The sequence below is a fragment of the Eubalaena glacialis genome, chromosome 12 (genome assembly GCF_028564815.1).
Source record: "Eubalaena glacialis isolate mEubGla1 chromosome 12, mEubGla1.1.hap2.+ XY, whole genome shotgun sequence".
Classification (NCBI taxonomy): domain Eukaryota; kingdom Metazoa; phylum Chordata; class Mammalia; order Artiodactyla; family Balaenidae; genus Eubalaena; species Eubalaena glacialis.
In genome coordinates this window covers 68,891,603-68,913,671 of record NC_083727.1, presented here as the reverse complement: position 1 = coordinate 68,913,671, position 22,069 = coordinate 68,891,603, and the positions used below count along the sequence as shown (strand labels likewise).

Genomic DNA, 22,069 nt, shown 5'->3' with positions numbered 1-22,069 from the left:
AGTATACTTTGTCATCTTTGACTTGCATTGGTTTCTTGTTGGCATGAAAATTATTTTCCCAGAGCCAAATGCTATTTAAAATGGGATTCCTGAGGTATGAGGGTAATTATAGAAGCTCATACCATTGGTTTTTTTCCTTATGTCAAAAGTTTATCAAAATGTACAACTGTAATAAAATGCACTGAAATAAAAGTCTCTCCCAGAAGGCTTAAGATAGTTGTAAAAATTTCTAACAGTTTCTTTATAGTCAGGAATCATAATTTCTTAACATCGTATAAATTCCTCAGACTAAAGTACATATAGACAGTTATTTTTTTCCCTATTAGTGAGAAAGTATCACACTGTGCATAGAAACTTGTTGTATAACATCAAAATCTTTGGTTGGCATGTATGTGACGCTAATAAGTTTAAATTATTTTTCTTTATGTATATATTGGCTGAAAAACTTTATGGGTGTATTTAAGCTTAAAGAAATGATCTCCAAGCTCCAAGCTCAATTCCAGTAATTTGGTTCTTTTTATAGGTATAATAAAAAATGGTGGTGTAAAACCCAATATCATTCCCTCTTATTCTGAACTAATCTATTACTTCCGTGCACCCTCAATGAAAGAACTTCCAGTTTTGACCAAAAAGGCAGAAGATTGCTTCAGAGCTGCAGCTTTGGCTACTGGGTGCACAGTAAGAACTTTTAAGAGTTAATCTAAGTTATAATCAGAAGTATGTATGTGGGCCGGGGTTGTTTATATTGTTACATTTAGAACCTAATTTGCCTCCCTTTTATTTGGCAATCAATGCCTTGAATATGCAAAACCAGTTGACTGAATAGTTGATGTGAAAATCTTTCATTCTTATTTATTTTACTCAGTGTCTGCATAGGGAAGACTGCAGTCGTCTTATTACACAGGACTTAGAATAACTGATATTGCTGAGCTAGACTCCCTGCCTTTTTGCAAGTTATATTTTTCCTTATTGGAAGTTATGCTTTTGGAATTGCTGTATATAGTTCCTGTAAAGGGAACTTTATGGCAAAATCAGCCAAACCTATTTTTGGTTAAGTGACAGGTATGTGTAGTAGTGATATAAATACTTATGGCTTGCTGGAATGAAAGTTAAAATAGACACAGTAGTCAAGAGGTTTTGTTTATTTGACTCATAAAGTCGGCAGCATGTATGTACCAATCATGTAGGGCGTACAGTGGGATGAGAAGCTCCAGAATTGCATAAATCTTGCCCTGGGGCAAGCCTGTAGTCTGGTTGGAGAGAGATAAGATCTGGATTTGTGCCTCTCAGCCTCACTGATTCTGTAACTTTTGGAAATGTTATTTAATATCTCTGGGCCTCCATTTTCTCTTGAAAAATGGAGATAATGATATAATCTATCTTAGGGTTCTTATGAGAATTAAATGGCATAATGTTTGTGAAGAGTTAGGGCCAACACCTCATACCGTATTTTTTTCTGCCCTCAGTAGATTGGAGATGTATGATTTATTCAGATAGTAAGAGTGATTCTAAGACAGTATATGTTAAGTGTCCAAAGAGTAAAAAATTAAGCATTCATCCCTTATTTATGTATAATTATAAATATAGATATTTAAAATATTTATAACATAAATACATGAACTATTATCACTAGCTAATATCCCAAGGTATAATATTCCCTTATAATAAAATTCATTGTTATTAGATTTGAGTCTATATTTAAGTCTTTTTTTCCTCAGTTTTATTGAGATAAAATTGACATACAGCACTGTATAGGTTTAAGGTATACAACATAATGATCTGACTTACATACTTCATGAAATGGATTATCACAATAAGTTTGGTGAACATCCATCATGTCACATAGGTACAACATTAAAGAAATGGAAAAGAAATTTTTTTCCTTTATGATGAAAACTCTTAGGATTTACCCTAACTTTCATGGATAATGTACAGCAGTGTTAATTATCTTTATCATGTTGTACTTATATCCCTAGTACTTATTTACCTTATAACTGGCAGCTTGTACCTTTTGCCTACTTTTGCCTAATTCCCCCTCCCGCCAGCACCCGACTCTGGAAGCCATAAATCTGATCTCTTTTTCTATGAGTTTGCTTGTTTTTGAAGTATAATTGACCTACAACACTATGTTAGCTCCTGGTATACAACATAATGATTTGATAGTTCTATTCATTTCAAAATGACCACCATGATAAGTCTAGTTGTCATCTGTCACCATACAAAGATATTACAGAATTATTGACTGTATTCCCCACACTGTACATTTCATACCTGTGGCTCATTTATTTTGTACTGAATGTTTGTAATCTCCCTCACCTACTACTATTTTCTCCCAAACCCCCTTCCCTCTGGCAACAACCTGTTTGTTCTCCTTATGACCCTGTTTCTGTTTAGTTATAGTTGTCCATTTGTTTTGTTTTTTAGATTCCACATGTAAGTGAAATCATACAGTATTTGTCTTTCTTTGTCTGACTTATTTCACTTAACATAATATGTTCTAGGTCCATCCATGTTGTCGCAAATGGCAATGTTTCATTCTTTTTATACAGCTGATTAATACAGCTGATTAATATTCCATTGTATATATGTATACCTTTAGATATTGTTTTTACATTCCATCTGTTGATGGACACTTAGACTGCTTCCATATCTTGGCTATTGTAGATAGTGCTGCAGTGAACATAGGGGTGCATATATCTTTTCGAATTAGCGTTTTTATTTTCTTCACATACCCAGAAGTGGAATTGCTGGAGAGTATGGTAGTTCTATTTTTAATTTTTTGAGGAATCCCCATACTGTTTTCCATAGTGGTTGTACCGATGTAGATTCCCACCAGTAGTGCACAAGGGTTCCCTTCTCTCCACATCCTCACCAACATGTATTCGTTGTCTTTTTCGATAATAGCCATTCTGACAGATGTGAGGTGCTATTTCATTGTGGTTTTGACTTGCATTTCCCTAATGATTAGTGATGCCGAGCATCTTTTCATGTGCCTGTTCCCGTCTGTATGTCTTCTGTAGAAAAATGTCTATTCAGGTTCTCTGCCCATTTTTTAATGAAGCTGTTTGGTTTTTTGCTATTGAGTTGTATGAGTTCTTTGTATATATTGGATATTAACCCCTGTTGGATCTGCTGTTTGCAAACATCTTCTCCCATTCAGTGGTGGCCTTCTTATTTTGTTGACGGTAACCTTCACTGTTCAAAAGCCTTTTAGTTTGATGTAGTCCCATTCATTTATTTTTACTTTTTTTCCCCTTGCCTGAAGAGGCATATCCAAAAAAAAAAATTGCTAAGTCTGATGTCAAAGAGCGTACTGCCTATGTTTTCTTCTAGGAGTTTTATGGTTTGGGGTCTTAACATTTAAATCTTTAATCCATTTTGAGTTTATTTTTGTATATGGTGTGAGAAAGTAGTCCAGTTTAATTCTTTTGCATGTGGCTGTTCAGTTTTCCAAACACCACTTATGGAAAGACTGTCTTTTCTTCATTGTATATTCTTGCTTCCTTTTTTGTAGATTAATTGACCAAAGGTGCATGGGGTTATTTCTGGGCTGTCTGTTCTGTTCCATTGCTCTATGTATCTGTTTTTGTGCCAGTACCATACTGTTTTGATTACCGTAGCTTTGTAGTATAGTTTGAAATCAGGGAGCATGATACCTCCTTTTGTTTTTCTTTCTTAAGATTGTTTTGGCTATTCAGGGTCTTTTGTGTTTCTTTACAAGTTTTAGAATTATTTGTTCTACTTCTGTGAAAAATGCCATTGGTATTTTTATAGGGATTGCAGTGAATCTGTAGATTGCCTTGGGTAGTATGGTCATTTTAACAATATTAATTCTTCCAAACCTTGAACATGGTATATCTTTTCATCTGTTTGTCTCATCTTCATTTGCTTTCATCGGTGTCTTACAGTTTTCCAGGTACAGGTCTTTTACTTCATTAGTTAGATTTATTCCTAAGTATCTTATTCTTTTTGATGAGATCATGAATGGGATTGTTTTCTTAATTTCTCTTCTGATAGTTCATTGCTAGTGTATAGAAATGCAACAGATTTCTCTATATTAATTTTGTATCCTGCAACTTTACGATATTCATTGATGAGTTCTAGTAGTTTTTTGGTAGCATCTTTAGGGTTTTCTATGTATAGCATCATGTCATCTGCAAACAGTTGACAGTTTTACTTCTTCCTTTCCAATTTGGATGCCTTTTATTTCTATTTTTTGTCTGATTGCTGTGGCTAGGACTTCCAATACTAAGTTGAATAGAAGTGGGCAGAGTGGACATCCCTGTCTTGTTCCTGATCTTAGAGGAAATGCTTTCAGCTTTTTACTGTTGATTATGACGTTGGCTGTGGGCTTGTCGTATATGACTTCTTTTTAATTATTAATTTTTATTGGAGTATAGCTGCTTTACAATGTTATGTTAGTTTCTGCTGTACAGCAAAGTGAATCAGTTATACGTATACATATATCCTCTCTTTTTTAGAGTTCCTTCCCATTTAGGTCACGACAGAGCACTGAGTAGAGTTCCTTGTGCTATACAGTAGGTTCTCATTAGTTGTCTATTCTATGCATAGTAGTGTATGTAAGTCAATCCCAATCTCCCAGTTCATCCCACCTCCCCCTTCCCCCCTTGGTATCCATACGTTTGTTCTCTACTTGTGTGTCTCTATTTCTGCTTTGCAAATAAGTTCATCTGTATCATTTTTCTAGATTCCACATATAAGCAATATTACACGATATTTGTTTTTCTCTTTCTGACTTACTTCACTCTGTATGACAGTCTCTAGGGCCATCTATGTCTCTGCAAATGGCACAATTTCATTTCTTTTTATGGCTGAGTAATATTCCATTGTATATATGTGCCACATCTTCTTTATCCATTCCTCTGTTGATGGACATTTAGGTGGCTTCCACATCCTGGCTGCTGTAAATTGTGCTGCAGTGAACATAGGGGTGCAGGTGTCTTTTTGAGTTACAGTTTTCTCTAGGTATATGCCCAGGAGTGGGGTTGCTGGGTCATATGGTAGTTCTGTTTTTAGTATTTTGAGGGGCCTCCATACTGTTCTCCACAGTGGCTGTACCAGTTTACATTCCCACCAACAGTGTAGGAGAGTTCCCTTCTCTCCACACCCTCTCCAGCATTTATTGTTTGTAGATTTTTTGATGATGGCCATTCTGACTGGTGTGAGGTGATACCTCATTGTAGTTTTGATATGCATTTCTCTAATAATTAGTGATGTTGAGCATGTTTTCATGTGTTTCTTGGCCATCTATATGTCTTCTTTGGAGAAATGTCTATTTAGGTCGTCCACCCATTTTTTGATTGTTTTTTTTTTTTTTTTGATATTGAGCTGCATGAACTGTTTGTATATTTTGGAGATTAATCTCTTGTCAGTTACTTCATTTGCAAATATTTTCTCCCAGTCTGAGTGTTGTCTTTTCATTTTGTTTATGGTTTCCTTTGCTTTGCAAAAGCTTTTAAGTTTAATTAGGTCCCGTTTGTTTATTTTTGGTTTTATTTTCGTTACTGTAGGAGGTGGGTCAAAAAAGACTTTGCTGCAATTTATGTCAAAGAGTGTTCTGCCTATGTTTCCTCTAAGAGTGTCTGGCCTTACATTTAGGTCTTTAATCCATTTTGAGTTTATTTTTGTGTATGGTGTTACGGAGTGTTCTAATTTCATTCTTTTACATGTAGCTGTCCAGTTTTCCCAGCACCATTTATTGAAAGACTGTCTTTTCTCCGTTGTATATTTTTGCTTCCTTTCTCATAGATTAGGTGACCATAATTAGGTGTGTGGGTTTATCTCTGGGCTCTCTATCCTGTTCATTGATCTATATTTCTGTTTGACTTTTGTTATTGAGGTATTTTCCCTCTACACCTCCTTTGTGGAGAGATTTTTGTTTGTTTGTTTGTTTGTTTTAATTTATTTATTTAATTCTTCGTTGCTGCGTGCAGGCTTTCTCCAGTTGCGGTGAGCGGGAGCCACTCTTGGCCATGGTGTGTGGGCTTCTCATTGCGGTGGCTTCTGTCATTGCAGAGCACGGGCTCTAGGCACGCGGGCTTCAGTAGTTGTGGTGCACGGGCTCAGTATTTGTGGCATGTGGGCTCAGTAGTTGTGGCTTGCGGGCTCTAGAGCACAGGCTCGGTAGTTGTGGTGCACGGGCTTAGTTGCTCCGCGGCATGTGGGATCTTCCAGGACCAGGGCTTGAACCCGTGTCCCCTGCATTGGCAGGTGGATTCCTAACCACTGCGCCACCAGGGAAGTCCCCGAGAGTTTTTATCATAAAGGGATGTTGAATTTTGTCAAAAGCTTTTTCTGCATCTACTGAAATGATCATATGATTTTTATTCTTCAGTTTATTAATGTGGTGTATCACATTGATTAATTTGTGGATATTGAACCATTCTTGTTGCATCCCTGGGATAAATTGCACTTGATCGTAGTATATAATCGTTTTAATGTATTGTTGAATTCAGTTTGCTAATATTTTGTTGAGGATTTTTGCATCTATGTTATCAGTGATACTGTCCCGTAATTTCATTTTTTGTGACATCTTTGTCTTGTTTTGGTGTCAAAGTGATACTGGCTTTATAGAATGAGTTTGGAAGTGTTCCTTCCCTGCAACTTTTTGGAATAGTTTGAGGATAGGTATTAACTCTTTTCTAAATTGTTTGGTAGAATTCACTTGTGAAGTCACGTGATCCTGGACTTCTGTTTATTAGAAGTTTCTTTTTATTACTGATTCATTTCATGAATTTCATTACTGGTAATTGGACTGTTCATATTTTCTATTTCTTCCTGTTTCAGTCTTGGGAGATGGTACATTTCTAGGAATCTGTTTATTTCTTCTAGGTTGTCCACTTTACTGGCGTATAATTGTTCATAGTAATCTGTTGGGATCCTTTTGTTTTTCTGTGGTGTCATTTGTAACTTTTCCTTTTTCATTTCTGATTTTAGTGATTTGGGCCCTCTCTTTTTTTCTTGATGAGTCTGGCTAAAGTTTTGTCAATTTTGTTTATCTTTTCAAAGAACCAGCTCTTAGTTTCTATATTTTCTGTTGTTTTTTTTAGGTTCTATTTCATTTATTTCTGCTCTGATCTTTATGATTTCTTTCCTTCTACTAACTTCAGGTTTTGTTTGTTGTTTTTTTTTAAATTTAATTTAATTTTTTTTTTTATACAGCAGGTTCTTTTTTTTTTTTTTTTTTAAATCAGTCATCAATTTTATACACATCAGTGTATACATGTCAATCCCAAACGCCCAATTCAGCACACCACCATCCCCACCCCACCACAGTTGTCCCCGCTTGGTGTCCATATGTTTGTTCTCTACATCTGTGTCTCAACTTCTGCCCTGCAAACCGGTTCATCTGTACCATTTTTCTAGGTTCCACATACATGCGTTAATATACGATATTTGTTTTTCTCTTTCTGACTTACTTCACTCTGTATGACAGTCTCTAGATCCATCCACGTCTCAACAAATGACTCAGTTTCGTTTCTTTTTATGGCTGAGTAATATTCCATTGTATATATGTACCACAACTTCTTTATCCATTCATCTGTCGATGGGCATTTAGGTTGCTTCCATGACCTGGCTATTGTAAATAGTGCTGCAATGAACATTGGGGTGCATGTGTCTTTTTGAATTATGGTTTTCTCTGGGTATATGCCCAGTAGTGGGATTGCTGGATCATATGGTAATTCTATTTTTAGTTTTTTAAGGAACCTCCATATTGTTCTCCATAGTGGCTGTATCAATTTACATTCCCACCAACAGTGCAAGAGGGTTCCCTTTTCTCCACACCCTCTCCAGCATTTGTTGTTTATAGGTTTTCTGATGATGCCCATTCTAACTGGTGTGAGGTGATACCTTATTGTAGTTTTGATTTGCATTTCTCTAATAATTAGTGATGTTGAGCATCTTTTCATGTGCTTCTTGGCCATCTGTATGTCTTCTTTGGAGAAATGTCTATTTAGGTCTTCTGCCCATTTTTGGATTGGGTTGTTTGTTTCTTTAATATTGAGCTGCATGAGCTGTTTATATATTTTGGAGATTAATCCTTTGTCCGTTGATTCATTTGCAAATATTTTCTCCCATTCTGAGGGTTGTCTTTTCATCTTGTTTATGGTTTCCTTTGCTGTGCAAAAGCTTTGAAGTTTCATTATGTCCCATTTGTTTATTTTTGTTTTTATTTCCATTACTCTACGAGGTGGATCAAAAAAGATTTTGCTGTGATTTATGTCAAAGAGTGTTCTTCCTATGTTTTCCTCTAAGAGTTTTATAGTGTCCAGTCTTACATTTAGGTCTCGAATCCATTTTCAGTTTATTTTTGTGTATGGTGTTAGGGAATGTTCTAATTTCATTCTTTTACATGTAGCTGTCCAGTTTTCCCAGCACCACTTATTGACGAGACTGTCTTTTCTCCATTGTATATCTTTGCCTCCTTTGTCATAGATTAGTTGACCATAGGTGCGTGGGTTTATCTTTGGGCTTTCTATCTTGTTCCATTGATCTATGTTTCTGTTTTTGTGCCAGTACCATATTGTCTTGATTACTGTAGCTTTGTAGTATAGTCTGAAGTCAGGGAGTCTGATTCCTCCATCTCCGTTTTTTTCCCTCAAGACTGCTTTGGCTATTCGGGATCTTTTGTGTCTCCATACAAATTTTAAGATGATTTGTTCTAGTTCCATAAAAAATGCCATTGGTAATTTGATAGGGATTGCATTGAATCTGTAGATTGCTTTGGGTAGTATAGTCATTTTCACAATATTGATTATTCCAATCCAAGAACATGGTATATCTCTCCATCTGTTGGTATCATCTTTAATTTCTTTCATCAGTGTCTTATAGTTTTCTGCATACAGGTCTTTTGTCTCCCTAGGTAGGTTTATTCCTAGGTATTTTATTCTTTTTGTTGCAATGGTAAATGGGAGTGTTTCCATAATTTCTCTTTCAGATTTTTCATCATTAGCGTATAGGAATGCAAGAGATTTCTGTGCATTAATTTTGTATCCTGCAACTTTACCAAATTCATTGATCAGCTCTAGTAGTTTTCTGGTGGCATTTTTAGGATTCTCTATGTGTAGTATCATGTCATCTGCAAGCAGTGACAGTTTTACTTCTTCTTTTCCAATTTGTATTCCTTTTATTTCTTTTTCTTCTCTGATTGCCGTGGCTAGAACTTCCAAAACTATGTTGAATAATAGTGGTGAGAGTGGACATCCTTGTCTCATTCCTGATCTTAGAGGAAATGCTTTCAGTTTTTCACCATTGAGAATGATGTTTGCTGTGGGTTTGTCGTATATGTCCTTTATTATGTTGAGGTAGGTTCCCTCTGTGCCCACTTTCTGGAGAGTTTTTATCATAAATGGCTGTTGAATTTTGTCAAAAGCTTTTTCTGCATCTATTGAGATGATCATATGGTTTTTATTCTTCAATTTGTTAATATGGTGTATCACATTGATTTGCGTATATTGAAGAATCCTTGCATCCCTGGGATAAATCCCACTTGATCGTGGTGTATGATCCTTTTAATGTGTTGTTGGATTCTGTTTGCTAGTATTTTGTTGAGGAGTTTTGCATCTATATTCATCAGTGGTTTTGGTCTGTAATTTTCTTTTTTTGTAGTATCTTTGTCTGGTTTTGGTATCAGGGTGATGGTGGCCTCATAGAATGAGTTTGGGAGTGTTCCTTCCTCTACAATTTTTTGGAAGAGTTTGAGAAGGATAGGTGTTAGCTCTTCTCTAAATGTTTGATAGAATTCACCTGTGAAGCCATCTGGTCCTGGACTTTTGTTTGTTGGAAGATTTTTAATCACAGTTTCAATTTCATTACTTGTGATTGGTCTGTTCATATTTTCTGTTTCTCCCTGGTTCAGTCTTGGAAGGTTATACCTTTCTAAGAATTTGTCCATTTCTTCCAGGTTGTCCATTTTATTGGCATAGAGTTGCTTGTAGTAGTCTCTTAGGATGCTTTGTATTTCTGCGGTGTCTGTTGTAACTTCTCCTTTTTCATTTCTAATTTTATTGATTTGAGTCCTCTCCCTCTTTTTCTTGATGAGTCTGGCTAATGGCTTATCAATTTTGTTTATCTTCTCAAAGAACCAGCTTTTAGTTTTATTGATCTTTGCTATTGTTTTCTTTGTTTCTATTTCATTTATTTCTGCTCTGATCTTTATGATTTCTTTCCTTCTGCTAACTTTGGGTTTTGTTTGTTCTTCTTTCTCTAGTTCCTTTAGGTGTAAGGTTAGATTGTTTACTTGAGATTTTTCTTGTTTCTTTAGGTAGGCTTGTATAGCTATAAACTTCCCTCTTAGAACTGCTTTTGCTGCATCCCATAGGTTTTGGATCGTCGTGTTTTCATTGTCATTTGTCTCTAGGTATTTTTTGATTTCCTCTTTGATTTCTTCAGTGATCTCTTGGTTATTTAGTAACGTATTGTTTAGCCTCCATGTGTTTGTGCTTTTCACGTTTTTTTCCCTGTAATTCATTTCTAATCTCATAGCGTTGTGGTCAGAAAAGATGCTTGATATGATTTCAATTTTCTTAAATTTACTGAGGCTTGATTTGTGACCCAAGATGTGATCTATCCTGAAGAATGTTCCGTGCGCACTTGAGAAGAAAGTGTAATCTGCTGTTTTTGGATGGAATGTCCTATAAATATCAATTAAATCTATCTGGTCTATTGTGTCATTTACAGCTTCCATTTCCTTACTAATTTTCTGTTTGGATGATCTGTCCATTGGTGTGAGTGAGGTGTTAAAGTCCCCCACTATTATTGTGTTACTGTCGATTTCCTCTTTTATAGCTGTTAGCAGTTGCCTTATGTATTGAGGTGCTCCTATGTTGGGTGCGTACATATTTATAATTGTTATATCTTTTTTTTGGATTGATCCCTTGATCATTATGTAGTGTCCTTCCTTGTCTCTTGTAACATTCTTTATTTTAACGTCTAGTTTATCTGATATGAGTGTTGCTACTCCAGCTTTCTTTTGATTTCCATTTGCATGGAATATCTTTTTCCATGCCCTCACTTTCAGTCTGTATGTGTCCCTAGGTCTGAAGTGGGTCTCTTGTAGACAGCATATATATGGGTCTTGTTTTTGTATCCATTCAGCAAGCCTGTGTCTTTTGGTTGGAGCATTTAATCCATTCACGTTTAAGGTAATTATCGATATGTATGTTCCTATGACCATTTTCTTAATTGTTTTGGGTTTGTTTTTGTAGGTCCTTTTCTTCTCTTGTGTTTCCCACTTAGAGAAGTTCCTTTAGCATTTGTTGTAGAGCTGGTTTGGTGGTGCTGAATTCTCTTCACTTTTGCTTGTCTGTAAAGCTTTTGATTTCTCCATCGAATCTGAATGAGATCCTTGCTGGGTAGAGTAATCTTGGTTGTAGGTTCTTCCTTTTCATCACTTTAAGTATATCATGCCACTCCCTTCAGGCTTGTAGAGTTTCTGCTGAGAAATCAGCTGTTAACCTTATGGGAGTTCCCTTGTGTTATTTGTCATTTTTCCCTTGCTGCTTTCAATAATTTTTCTTTGTCTTTAATTTTTGCCAGTTTGATTACTATGTGTCTTGGCATGTTTCTCCTTGGGTTTATCCTGTATGGGACTCTGTGCTTCCTGGACTTGGGTGGCTATTTCCTTTCCCATGTTAGGGAAGTTTTCGACTATAATCTCTCCAAATATTTTCTCTGGTCCTTTCTCTCTCTCTTCTCCTTCTGGGACCCCTATAATACAAATGTTGTTACATTTAATGTCCCAGAGGTCTCTTAGGCTGTCTTCATTTCTTTTCATTCTTTTTTCTTTAGTCTGTTCCGCGGCAGTGAATTCCACCATTCTGTCTTCCAGGTCACTTATCCGTTCTTCTGCCTCAGTTATTCTGCTATTGATTCCTTCTAGTGTAGTTTTCATTTCAGTTATTGTATTGTTCATCTCTGTTTGTTTGTTCTTTAATTCTTCTAGGTCTTTGTTAAACATTTCTTGCATCTTCTCGATCTTTGCCTCCATTCTTATTCCGAGGTCCTGGATCATCTTCACTATCATTATTCTGAATTCTTTTTCTGGAAGGTTGCCTATCTCCACTTCATTTAGTTGTTTTTCTGGGGTTTTATCTTGTTCCTTCATCTGGTATATAGCCCTCTGCCTTTTCATCTTGTCTGTCTTTCTGTGAATGTGGTTTTTGTTCCACAGGCTGCAGGATTGTAGTTTTTCATGCTTCTTGTTTGTTGTTCTTTTCTAGTTCCTTTAGGTGTAAGGTTAGATTGTTTATTTGAGATTTTTCTTGTTTCCTGAGGTAAGCTTGTATTGCTATAAACTTCTCTCTCAGAACAGCTTTTGCTGCATCTCGTGGATTTTGCATTGTTGTGTTTCCATTTTCATTTGTCTCCAGGTATGTTTATTTCCTCTTTGACTTATTTAGTGACCCATTGGTTGTTTAGGAGCATATTGTTTAGCTTCCTCACATCTGTGATTTTTGCAGTTTTTTTCTTGTAGTTGATTTCTAGTCTCATATGTTGTGGTCAGAAAAGATGCTTCATATGATTTCAGTCTTCTTAAATTTACTGAGACTTGTTATGTGGTCTAGCATGTTACCTGTCCTGGAGAATGTTGTATGTATCCTTGAAAAGAATGTGTATTCTGCTGCTTTTGGATGAAATGTTCTATATATATCAACAAGTCCATCTGGCCTTAATGTGTCACCTAAGGCCAGTGTTTCCTTGTTGGTTTTCTGTTTGGATGATCTATTCCTTGATGTAAGTAGGGTGTTAGTGTGTTACAGTCAGTTTCTCCCTATATGTTAGCTAATATTTGCTTTATGTATTTTGGTGTTCCATATGTTGGGTGCATATATATTTATGAATGTTATATCTTCTTGTTGGATTGACCTCTTGATCATTATGTAATGTCCTTGTCTCTTGTTATAGTCTTGTTTTAAAGTCTGTTTTGTCTGATGTAAGTATTGCTATCCTGGCTTTCTTTTCATTTCCATTTGCATGGAAATGCCTTTTTCCATCCCTTCACTTTCAGTCTGTCTGTGTCTTTAGATCTGAAATGAGTCTCTTGTAGGCAACATATATATGGGTCTTGTTTTTGTATCCATTCAACCACTCTGTGTCCTTTTTTTTTTTCTTCCAGCCATGCCATGTGGCTTGCAGGATCTTAGTTCCCTGACCAGGGATTGAACCTGGGTCCCGGCAGTGAAAGCGATGAGTCCTAACCACTGGACCACCAGGGAATTCCCCATATTTGGATTCTTCTCTCTTTTTTTTTGTATATGTATCTATTATAGACTTTTGGTTTGTGGTTTCCATGAGGTTTATAAATAGCAATATATATACATTTGTGGTTATTTTAAGTTACTGATCTCTTAAGTTCGAATGCATTTTAACAACCCTGTTTTTTTATTCCTTCCCCTCACCTTTACTGTTTTTGATATCATATTTTACAGCCTTTTTTTCTGTGTATCCCTTAACTCCTTATTATAGATATAGATATATATCTACATCCTTCCTATTAGCTTTATAAGTGGTTGATCTATTGATACTACCTTTACTGTGTATTTACCTTTAGCAGTGTGATTTTTCCTTTTGTAATTTTCATATTTCTAGTTGTGTGGCAAGAAGTCCTTTTAACATTTCTCGTAAAACTGGTTTTATGATGCTGAACTCTTAACTTTTGCTTGTCTGTAAAACTTTTGATCTCTCCTTCAAATCTGAATGAAAGCGTTGTCAGGTAGAGTATTCTTGGTTGTAGGTTTTTCCCTTCCATCACTTTAAGGATTGATATATTGTGCTATTCCCTTCTGGCCTGCAGAGCTTTTGCTGAAAAGTCAGCTGATAACCTTATGGGAACTCCTTTGTATGGAACTTGTTGCTTTCTTCTTTCTGCTTTTTATATTCTCTCTTCATCTTTTAAATTTTTTAAAAATTTATTTATTTAATTAATTTATTTTTGGCTGTGTTGGGTCTTCGTTGCTGTGCGCGGGCTTTCTCTAGTTGTGGTGAGCGGGGGCTACTCTTCGTTGAGGTGTGCAGGCTTCTCATTGCGGTGGCTTCTCTTGTTGCGGAGCACTGGCTCTAGGCACGTGGGCTTCAGTAGTTGTGGTGCAAAGGCTCAGTAGTTGTGGCTCGCAGACTCTAGAGCTCAGGCTCAGTAGTTGTGGCGCACGGGCTTAGTTGCTCTGCAGCATGTGGGATCTTCCCAGACCAGGGTTCGAACCCATGTCCCCTGCCTTGGCAGGCGGATTCTTAACCACTGTGCCCCCAGGGAAGCCCCTCTCTCTTTATCTTTAATTTTTGCCATTTAAGGACAGCATGATCCTCTTTGGGTTGATCCTATTTGGGATTCTCTGTGTTTCCTGGACTAGATGTCTGTTTCCTTTCCCAGGTTAGGGAAGTTTTCAGTTATTATGTCTTCAAATATGTTCTCTGCTCCTTTTTCTCTCTCTTCTCCTTCTGGGACCCTGATAATACGAATGTTAGTACTCTTGATGTTGTCCCAGAGGACTCTTAAACTGTCTTCATTTTTAAAAATTCATTTTTCTTTTTTCTCTTCAGCTTGAGTGCTTTTCACTACTCTGTCTTCCAGTTTGCTGGTCCATTCGTCTGTATCGTCTAATCTACTATTGATTCCTTCTAGTGTATTTCTTATTTCAGTTATTGTATTCTTTAGCTCTGGTTCTTTTTTATATTTTCTAACTCTTTGTTAAAAACTTCTGACTCCTCACTCTGTTCATCCATTCTTCTGAGTTCTTTGAGCATCTTTATGATTGTTACCGTAAACATCTTATCAGATAGATTGCTTATCTCCTCTTCTCCTATATTTTAAATAGTCTTTTAATAATTTTTTATGTTTTGGCTGACTTGTAGTATCTACTTAGGTTGTCATTGTTTCTAACTTAGATGTTGCTAAAAGTAGAATATTACCTCTGCCATTTTATAATTGGTTTTTGCTAATGCTATTGGGATTATCTTTAGTTTGTGGGAGTATTGCCCATTTTTGATTTAGTCAAATCTAAATCTGTAAATCCTCTTAACTGGGCACATATAAACTGCTTCTGTATCTTCATGCACTGAAATTAATAAATGAGGACCATAGTCAACCCTTCTGCATTGTGAATCTTCTGTCTTGCTCAGGATATGTTATACCTTTCAGACCAGGCAGTGGTGTCAGTGTCAGTGTCAGTTTGTATATTGAAAATCGGTAAATCTTGATTTCTTTCTTTTAGAGGCTATAGCCTACAACAGTGTTTCTTAAGTATGTGGTTTTGGGACCACATGCATCAAAATTACTTGGGGGTGCTGGCTAAAATGGAGACTCCTGGCCTCTCCCACAACCTGTTTAGGGACTGAAGTTGAGACTCACTGAGTAGGTGACCTCGTGTGCTTTGGTGCATATATAATGTAAAGGAGATAGGGCCCTAGGAACTCCCGTTACAGAAAAACATACTTTTTTAAGGTAAAAGATTTGAGAGAGTTTATATCCTGAAGGGGAGGTGCCTCCTCTTAAACCTCTTTCTGTTAGAGAACTATTGCTAGTTTGAAAATTAGATAGTGAATTTGAAGTTTCTTAATTCAAAATTTGTTTTATAATTTTTTTATTAGGTAGAAATTAAAGGTGGAGCACATGATTATTACAATGTTCTTCCCAATAAGAGCCTGTGGAAAGCTTATATTGAAAATGGAAAAAAGCTGGGAATAGACTTCATTTCAGAAGATGCGATGATGAATGTCCCTTCAGGTGATTAAGTTCTTTCAAACATATCATATGCTATTTGAGGAAGGGAAGTACCATCCATGGTTAAATGGTATTGTTTAACAGCTTTGGAGGTTGGGGGAGGTATTGCTCGTGATTTTTAATGAGATTTTTCACAAACTTAATGGGTAGGGGAAAGACACTGATGCACTCTTCAGTGAATGTAGAATGTCAAGTGAACAGATTTGTTTTTAGAAATAGCCAACATACTCTTTGCTTTATATTCTCAATATTTCTAGTGTTTAAATTTGCTTAGTTCTAATTTTTAAGTAAGCTACTTAAAGGGGAAATAGAATTTTAATTCATTTCCAGTCATCAGTAAGCAGGTTACTAAGGACTTAGTTATATGGGGGCATTTTCAGTCTCTGAGGAGTAACTAACAGTTGTTAGAATTTAAATAATCATAAGCATATCAGGTTATTTTAGGTTTTTTTCCTTTTAAGAGCATTATTACTAATACGTTTGCATGTTAGAAAAGCCTCTCTTAAAATATAATAATAAATGTTGATGAAATAGACTCAGAGGGACTTGGAGATAAAAACAGGGTGTTGATGTCATTCAGTGAGATAAGAGTTCAAGAGAAAGAGCAGGCTGGAGTATGGTGGGTTGGTATTAATTATTAGTTTGTTAAATTTGAGGTATTCACAAGACTTCTAAGGAAAGCTGTCCGGTAGCCTGTTCCAAAAGTTGTTTGGGTGGAGACTTAGGGGTTGTCAATACATGAGAGGTGATTGAAACCATAGGTTTCAATGTTGATGAGGTTGCCCAAGTACACAGGAGGAGGAGTAGCCCAGAGATGAAACCCTAGGGATCACCAGTACTCAGGTGACAGGTGAAGGAAAGTGACTAGAGAGGGAGACAGAGAAAGCCAGACAGTTAGGAGAGTGGAGTCATGGAAACCAAAAGAGCAGAGAATTTCTGGAAAGGAAGGAGTAGTAAATCATGTCAGGTGCTATAGAGATTAAGATAAATGTGCTTTAGTGTCCATTGGACTAGCAATTAGAAATTCATGGCTTGTCTTACCTTTCCAAGGATCTACTGATTTTGGAAATGTTACTTTTGTGGTTCCTGGGATTCATCCATATTTTTACATTGGATCTAATGCCTTGAATCATACAGAACAATATACTGAAGCTGCAGGTAAGTGTTATTACAAGTGAATGTCTTGGCATATACTCTTTTTGTAGTAGTAGTTGCCTTTCTAACTGTTTAATTTAGCCTATTATTACTTCTTTACCTAACAACACCTCAGGAAATACTATATTGTGGTGGGCAGTTGGAGAGGCAATTTAGATATTGAGAGCTAACCAGAAAACTAATAAAGTAATTTGTAATACATATGAGGTTATCTTTATTCATTTTATCTACCTTTTAGGATCACAAGAAGCTCAGTTCTACACTTTGCGAACAGCCAAAGCTCTGGCAATGACTGCATTGGATGTTATTTTTAAACCAGAGCTGCTAGAAAGAATCAGAGAGGACTTTAAATTGAAACTTCAAGAAGAAGAGTTTTTAAATACAGTAGAATAAAAGGAAGATTTAGGAGCTACTCACAGATCATGAAGAAGAAGTGATGATTTTCTTCTTTAATCTTTTTTAATGAGGGAGGAGGGCATGGCTTGTTTTTCATTCTTAAGGGAGTCAAATTCCTCTTACCTGAAAAGTGAGGACATGATGTGGAGAAAACACATTGCCTCATATCTAGAGTGAAAATTTCACAAATCTGTATATGATGGAATTGTGACATTTCAGGGCTGGTATGTAATGGCATTTCATAAACAACCTGGATGACACATGGTTTATCAGTGATAACATTTTATAAATCCATATGTTGTGTGAGTGTATTTGAAAGATCCAAGAGATTTCAAGCCTTATATCCAGAATTGCCACATGAAAGATTTTTTTTGATATAGGGTGGTAACATTGTTCTATAAAGTTGTTTTAAAATTCAAGTTCTAAATTTAGGGAAGGTTCATCTGGAATATCTGACTATATCTGTTTTGGTTTAGAGAATTTCTTCATTGACAATAAAAGTACGCTTTTTATCAGAAATGCTATGGGGAAACAACTAGAAACTCAGGTACAAAGAATAAGCTTTAGTTTTACCATTTGAAGGAAAATGAAAATGTTCTTTTTTATATATAATTTACTCTGAGAGGTGGCATTAAAGTGCTATTCCTCATTCCATATTTCAGTAATAGAAAAAATGGTAAATGGATAGGATTAGACTCTTCCTGTAAGGTGTTTGCTTGGTAGCCCCATGTGTTCCAGAGGAATTTAATTAGAGGAGTGATGTTTGCATATCTTGAATGTTAATGCCATATAACTGATCCCCTCTACCTAGCAGCCCTATTCAGGTTTCTTCTCAGAAGCTAGCCTGTCCAGCTTGAGTAAACTCAGTAGTTTATTAAATTTAGGGGACAGAATTCTAAGCCTCCTTAAGCCCCATGCTAGCTCAATATAAACTAAAAAGTATTGTAAGTTTTTCCTGGTGTGACTTTCTCGAACATGATAAAAGAATGTGAAACAAGTATCCGGTAAAACAAATTTTTTTTTTTTTTAAAGGCCAATGATTTTTTTTTTTATGGCTGTGTTGGGTCTTCGTTTTTGTGCGAGGGCTTTCTCTAGTTGTGGCAAGTGGGGGCCACTCTTCATCGCAGCGCGCGGGCCTCTCACTACCGCGGCTCTCTTGTTGTGGAGCACAGGTTCCAGACGCGCAGGCTCAGTTATTGTGGCTCACGGGCCCAGTTGCTCCGTGGCATGTGGGATCTTCCCAGACCAGGGCTCGAACCTGTGTCCCCTGCATTGGCAGGCAGATTCTCAACCACTGCGCCACCAGGGAAGCCCAAACAAATATTTTAAGCTGTGAGTATAGTAAAGGTCCAGTAGACTTTATTTTAAAGGGAGTCCTCAAATTTGAGTGTAAGCATTCCAGAGATGGAAGGGGAAGGAGGGAAAAGTGAGCATTTGGCCTCTCTGCTGTAAGCAAGTCACTTGGGTGCTCTCTGCCTTAGGCTCCTCATTTGGAAAGTTAGATTAGATCCCTCATCCTTACAGTCCTTTAAACCTCTAATTCCTATTCTATCTGAAATTATTTAAAGTTGAAACAAGGAGAAGGGAATTTGGGTGGAGAGTTAGTAGTTGAGAATTGCTTTTCTTCCATATCAGAGGTCTGCAGACTGCGGCCTGATTTGGCAAGCAGCCTGATTCTGTATGGCTAGCATGCTGGAAATGGTCTGTACATTTTGAAAGGGTTGTAGAAAAAAATAAAGCATCAGAGACCAGATCGTGTGACCTGCAAAACCTAAAATATTTACAATCTGGCCCTTTGTAAGATAAAGTTTGCCAGCCCATCCTATGTAACAGTAAAATAAAAACTGTTTCTCTTTGACTACATCATATAATCAGATCTTCTCCTAGAAGAAAACTTGAAGCCTCTGAATTGAAAACATTAAGAAAGGGATTTAGACAGCAGTGCTCTGTGTTGACCATCGTAATGCATCAGTGGTTTCTCCTCATTGAGGGTTCTGGCTCTTTTGAAGTTTGCTTTCTTTTAGCATTTACTTTGTTCTGGGATACAGCTACCCTGCTGCCTTAAGGCTGTCTGTCCTCTATGCAAGCCGCTCTTCTAACCCTTCACATCAGCTTTTAGAACATGATCCTCCATGACACTCTTTGATTATTTATAACCTCAAACAGGCATGGTTGGTATGTATTTTACAAACAGAAGAGGGATCAACAAAGGCTTCACGCTGAGAATTGGATATGTCCAAGACCTCTGGTTTATAAAAACAGAATTAGTTTCCTAATTATCAATTTAATACATTTCTCAACTACAAGCTTCAAATTCCTTATATAAATCCTGCATTCTAAGGAATGTGGTTTTATTTTCTAAAGCCTCGCTAAAATTCTAGAACAGTGATTGTTAACTGGTGTCCTGACCCACTGATATTCTCCTGTCTTTTGTGAACTGTCACAAGTTAATTGTTACTCATACAAAGTATTTGTGATGAATTTACTTTTTAAAAACGAATTAGAGAAAATGTCAGGTTAGAATTCTGTTGTTGCCAATTCACTTGTGTTATGATAAGCATCCTGCATGAGAGAGCAAGGTGTCGAGTTGCTGCTGATGTGCAGGGGAGAGGTACAGTCTGTACCAGTGCTATCCGCCACAACGCAGTCGGAGGAGGTAATGTTGACATACCGCTAAGATTTGTGTCCCTTCTGAGTTTCTGTAAGATTTTGTTTTCCTTTCAACATTTAAAAAACTTGGTCAACATATGGGATTACCCATTGGAATATGTCCTGGATTTATCATGTCAGAAAAGAGGTTGAGATGCTCCAGAGTCTATCTAGAAGTATATATTTTTTTCCCCAGATCTCACCTTGACATTTTACATTATTTTACTTTAAGTTATTTAATATAATTCAGACTTTTTAAATCCCTTTTTACTTTTTATATATCAGTGAATTAACTGAGCCATATTACACTAAAAATTGTAAATAAATAACATAAATAACTGCTGAGTCAAAAATCTGTCCAGAGGAACAACTGTAGCTAATCTTCACTATGCCATTTGAATTCGGGAGACTACTTCATTTGTAATGGTAGTTTTTCCTTTTGGAACTAAGTTCTTTCTTTATCCTCATACTTCAATGGCATGTTTGGAATGTGCTAAATTTTCATAAACATTTATACTTAGCTTAAATTATCATTATTGATTAGTCCTCATATTTTGGATTAAGTCTCCAAAGATTTTGGAAGATAAATGGGGAAGCACTCGATTACAGGAGAACAGTGTCACTTTTAGATAAAAAGGGTTATATATAGCTCTTTATATTTAAAAGACGAAAATTTATTTTTAGGAGGTTGACACATGAATAGGACTTTTTCAAAATTTTGTGTCTTGATTTTGAGGAAGGGGGCAGCTAAGTTTTTCTCCCAGAATTAATTTGAATGATGACACTTTACTGTCACTTGGATTCAGTGACTGTGTTATTCCTCCACTAGATTGTATGTTCTTTGAAGCCATTGTCTTCTCAACATGCTTAATTTCCTTCAAGTACACTAAAACCTGACTCATCTGGAAAAAAACAGGCCAAGAAGCTGAGTTCATGTAAAGTTTAAAATAGTATAATTTTTAAAATATTGAATTAGTTTCCGACCTAAACTAGAGATATAGGTGGACCTGCTTGAGGTATCTTTGTTTTTATGGAAAATGCTTTTATTGCATGACTTTTTTTTTCTTTTTTTTTTTTTTTTTAATAACTTTCACTGTTCACAGCCTGAATGGAAGGCCTTTTCCTCAAATAGCAACTTTTGGCTATCTTTGTTAAATTAATAGACCTTAAAAGTATAATTCAAATTAATGGTTTAAATTTAATTACAGATTGAAAGTGTTTTCTCTTTTGTGACTTAATTTTAAAAGCAGGCCTGACTGAATATGGGACCTGTATAAAACAATTATGTGGTACTACTAATTACTAAGTTGCTATATACTATATAATAAGACTGAGTATAGCTAATATTTAGCTTGCCTCTTAAAATTCTCAGACTGCTATTCAGTTTTAAAAACTACCCCCAGTTTATGAACTACTCAGGAAATTTTTCCCTTTTAATTGCTTCTTCCTGTAGTACTCATAAGGGCTGGGGCATTTAGGATAAACTAGAACATTTTCATGTGTTTATGGATACTTGTATAAACTGAAAGTGTTTTGATTTCCCACAATCCTCCAAAGGACTGTTTATTGATGAGTTGTGTTGATATTTTTGCTGTTATAATTTCAGCAATGGAGTTCAGTGAACATTTGTCGAGGAGAGCCTACTCCTAAGCACTGGGGGTAAGGCAAAGAGTAAGATATGGTCCATGCTCCAAAAAAACTTGTGGTTGGTGGTAAGTTCTCATAAGATTTGCTTCATTTAAGCAACACTGGGATTGAGGGAACATCTGAAGGCTGCTGTCTTGGAAATTTTTGAGGAAGTGTTTCTGAAACACTTAAAAATACCTGAGTCATGTCAGTCTGTTTGAATAGAAGAAATCGATATGAAAAGTCTTTTCTTAAAAAGTGATTGTCTTATTTTATAATATATTCTTTTTAAAAAACCATTTCTGATAGCTGTGTTTTATACATTTCTTTTTATCTGAAGTATCTCTGGTCTTCTGGAAAATGTCCTACATAGCGCTAGCCTTCAAACTATCAAAGTAAATTTTCATTGTAAAATAAATTAATTGTCTTTGTGCCAGCTAGCAACTCTTTATAAGTCTGTAAGGTATGAAAAACTACATCTTTATTTTTTTTACATACTTCAAG

General features: G+C 36.1%; 1 protein-coding gene across 2 annotated transcripts in view; it reads left to right on the top strand.

The window, feature by feature from the left end:
- PM20D2 (peptidase M20 domain containing 2) overlaps positions 1 to 21,864 on the top strand; it is a 28,689-nt gene extending 6,825 nt beyond the window's left edge. The window contains exons 4-8 of one of the 2 annotated variants that reach the window (XR_009702943.1): positions 524 to 678; positions 15,607 to 15,742; positions 16,790 to 16,897; positions 17,133 to 19,946; positions 21,546 to 21,864. Coding sequence is in view for 1 of the 2 variants with exons in the window: in XM_061207396.1 (XP_061063379.1) it covers positions 524 to 678; positions 15,607 to 15,742; positions 16,790 to 16,897; positions 17,133 to 17,287 (554 nt within the window). In the remaining variant the exon portion in view is untranslated. Of the gene's footprint in view, positions 1 to 523; positions 679 to 15,606; positions 15,743 to 16,789; positions 16,898 to 17,132 lie in introns of both variants that reach the window. The other variant, XM_061207396.1, reaches the window with a different exon arrangement.
- The last annotated feature ends 205 nt before the right edge of the window (positions 21,865 to 22,069 follow it).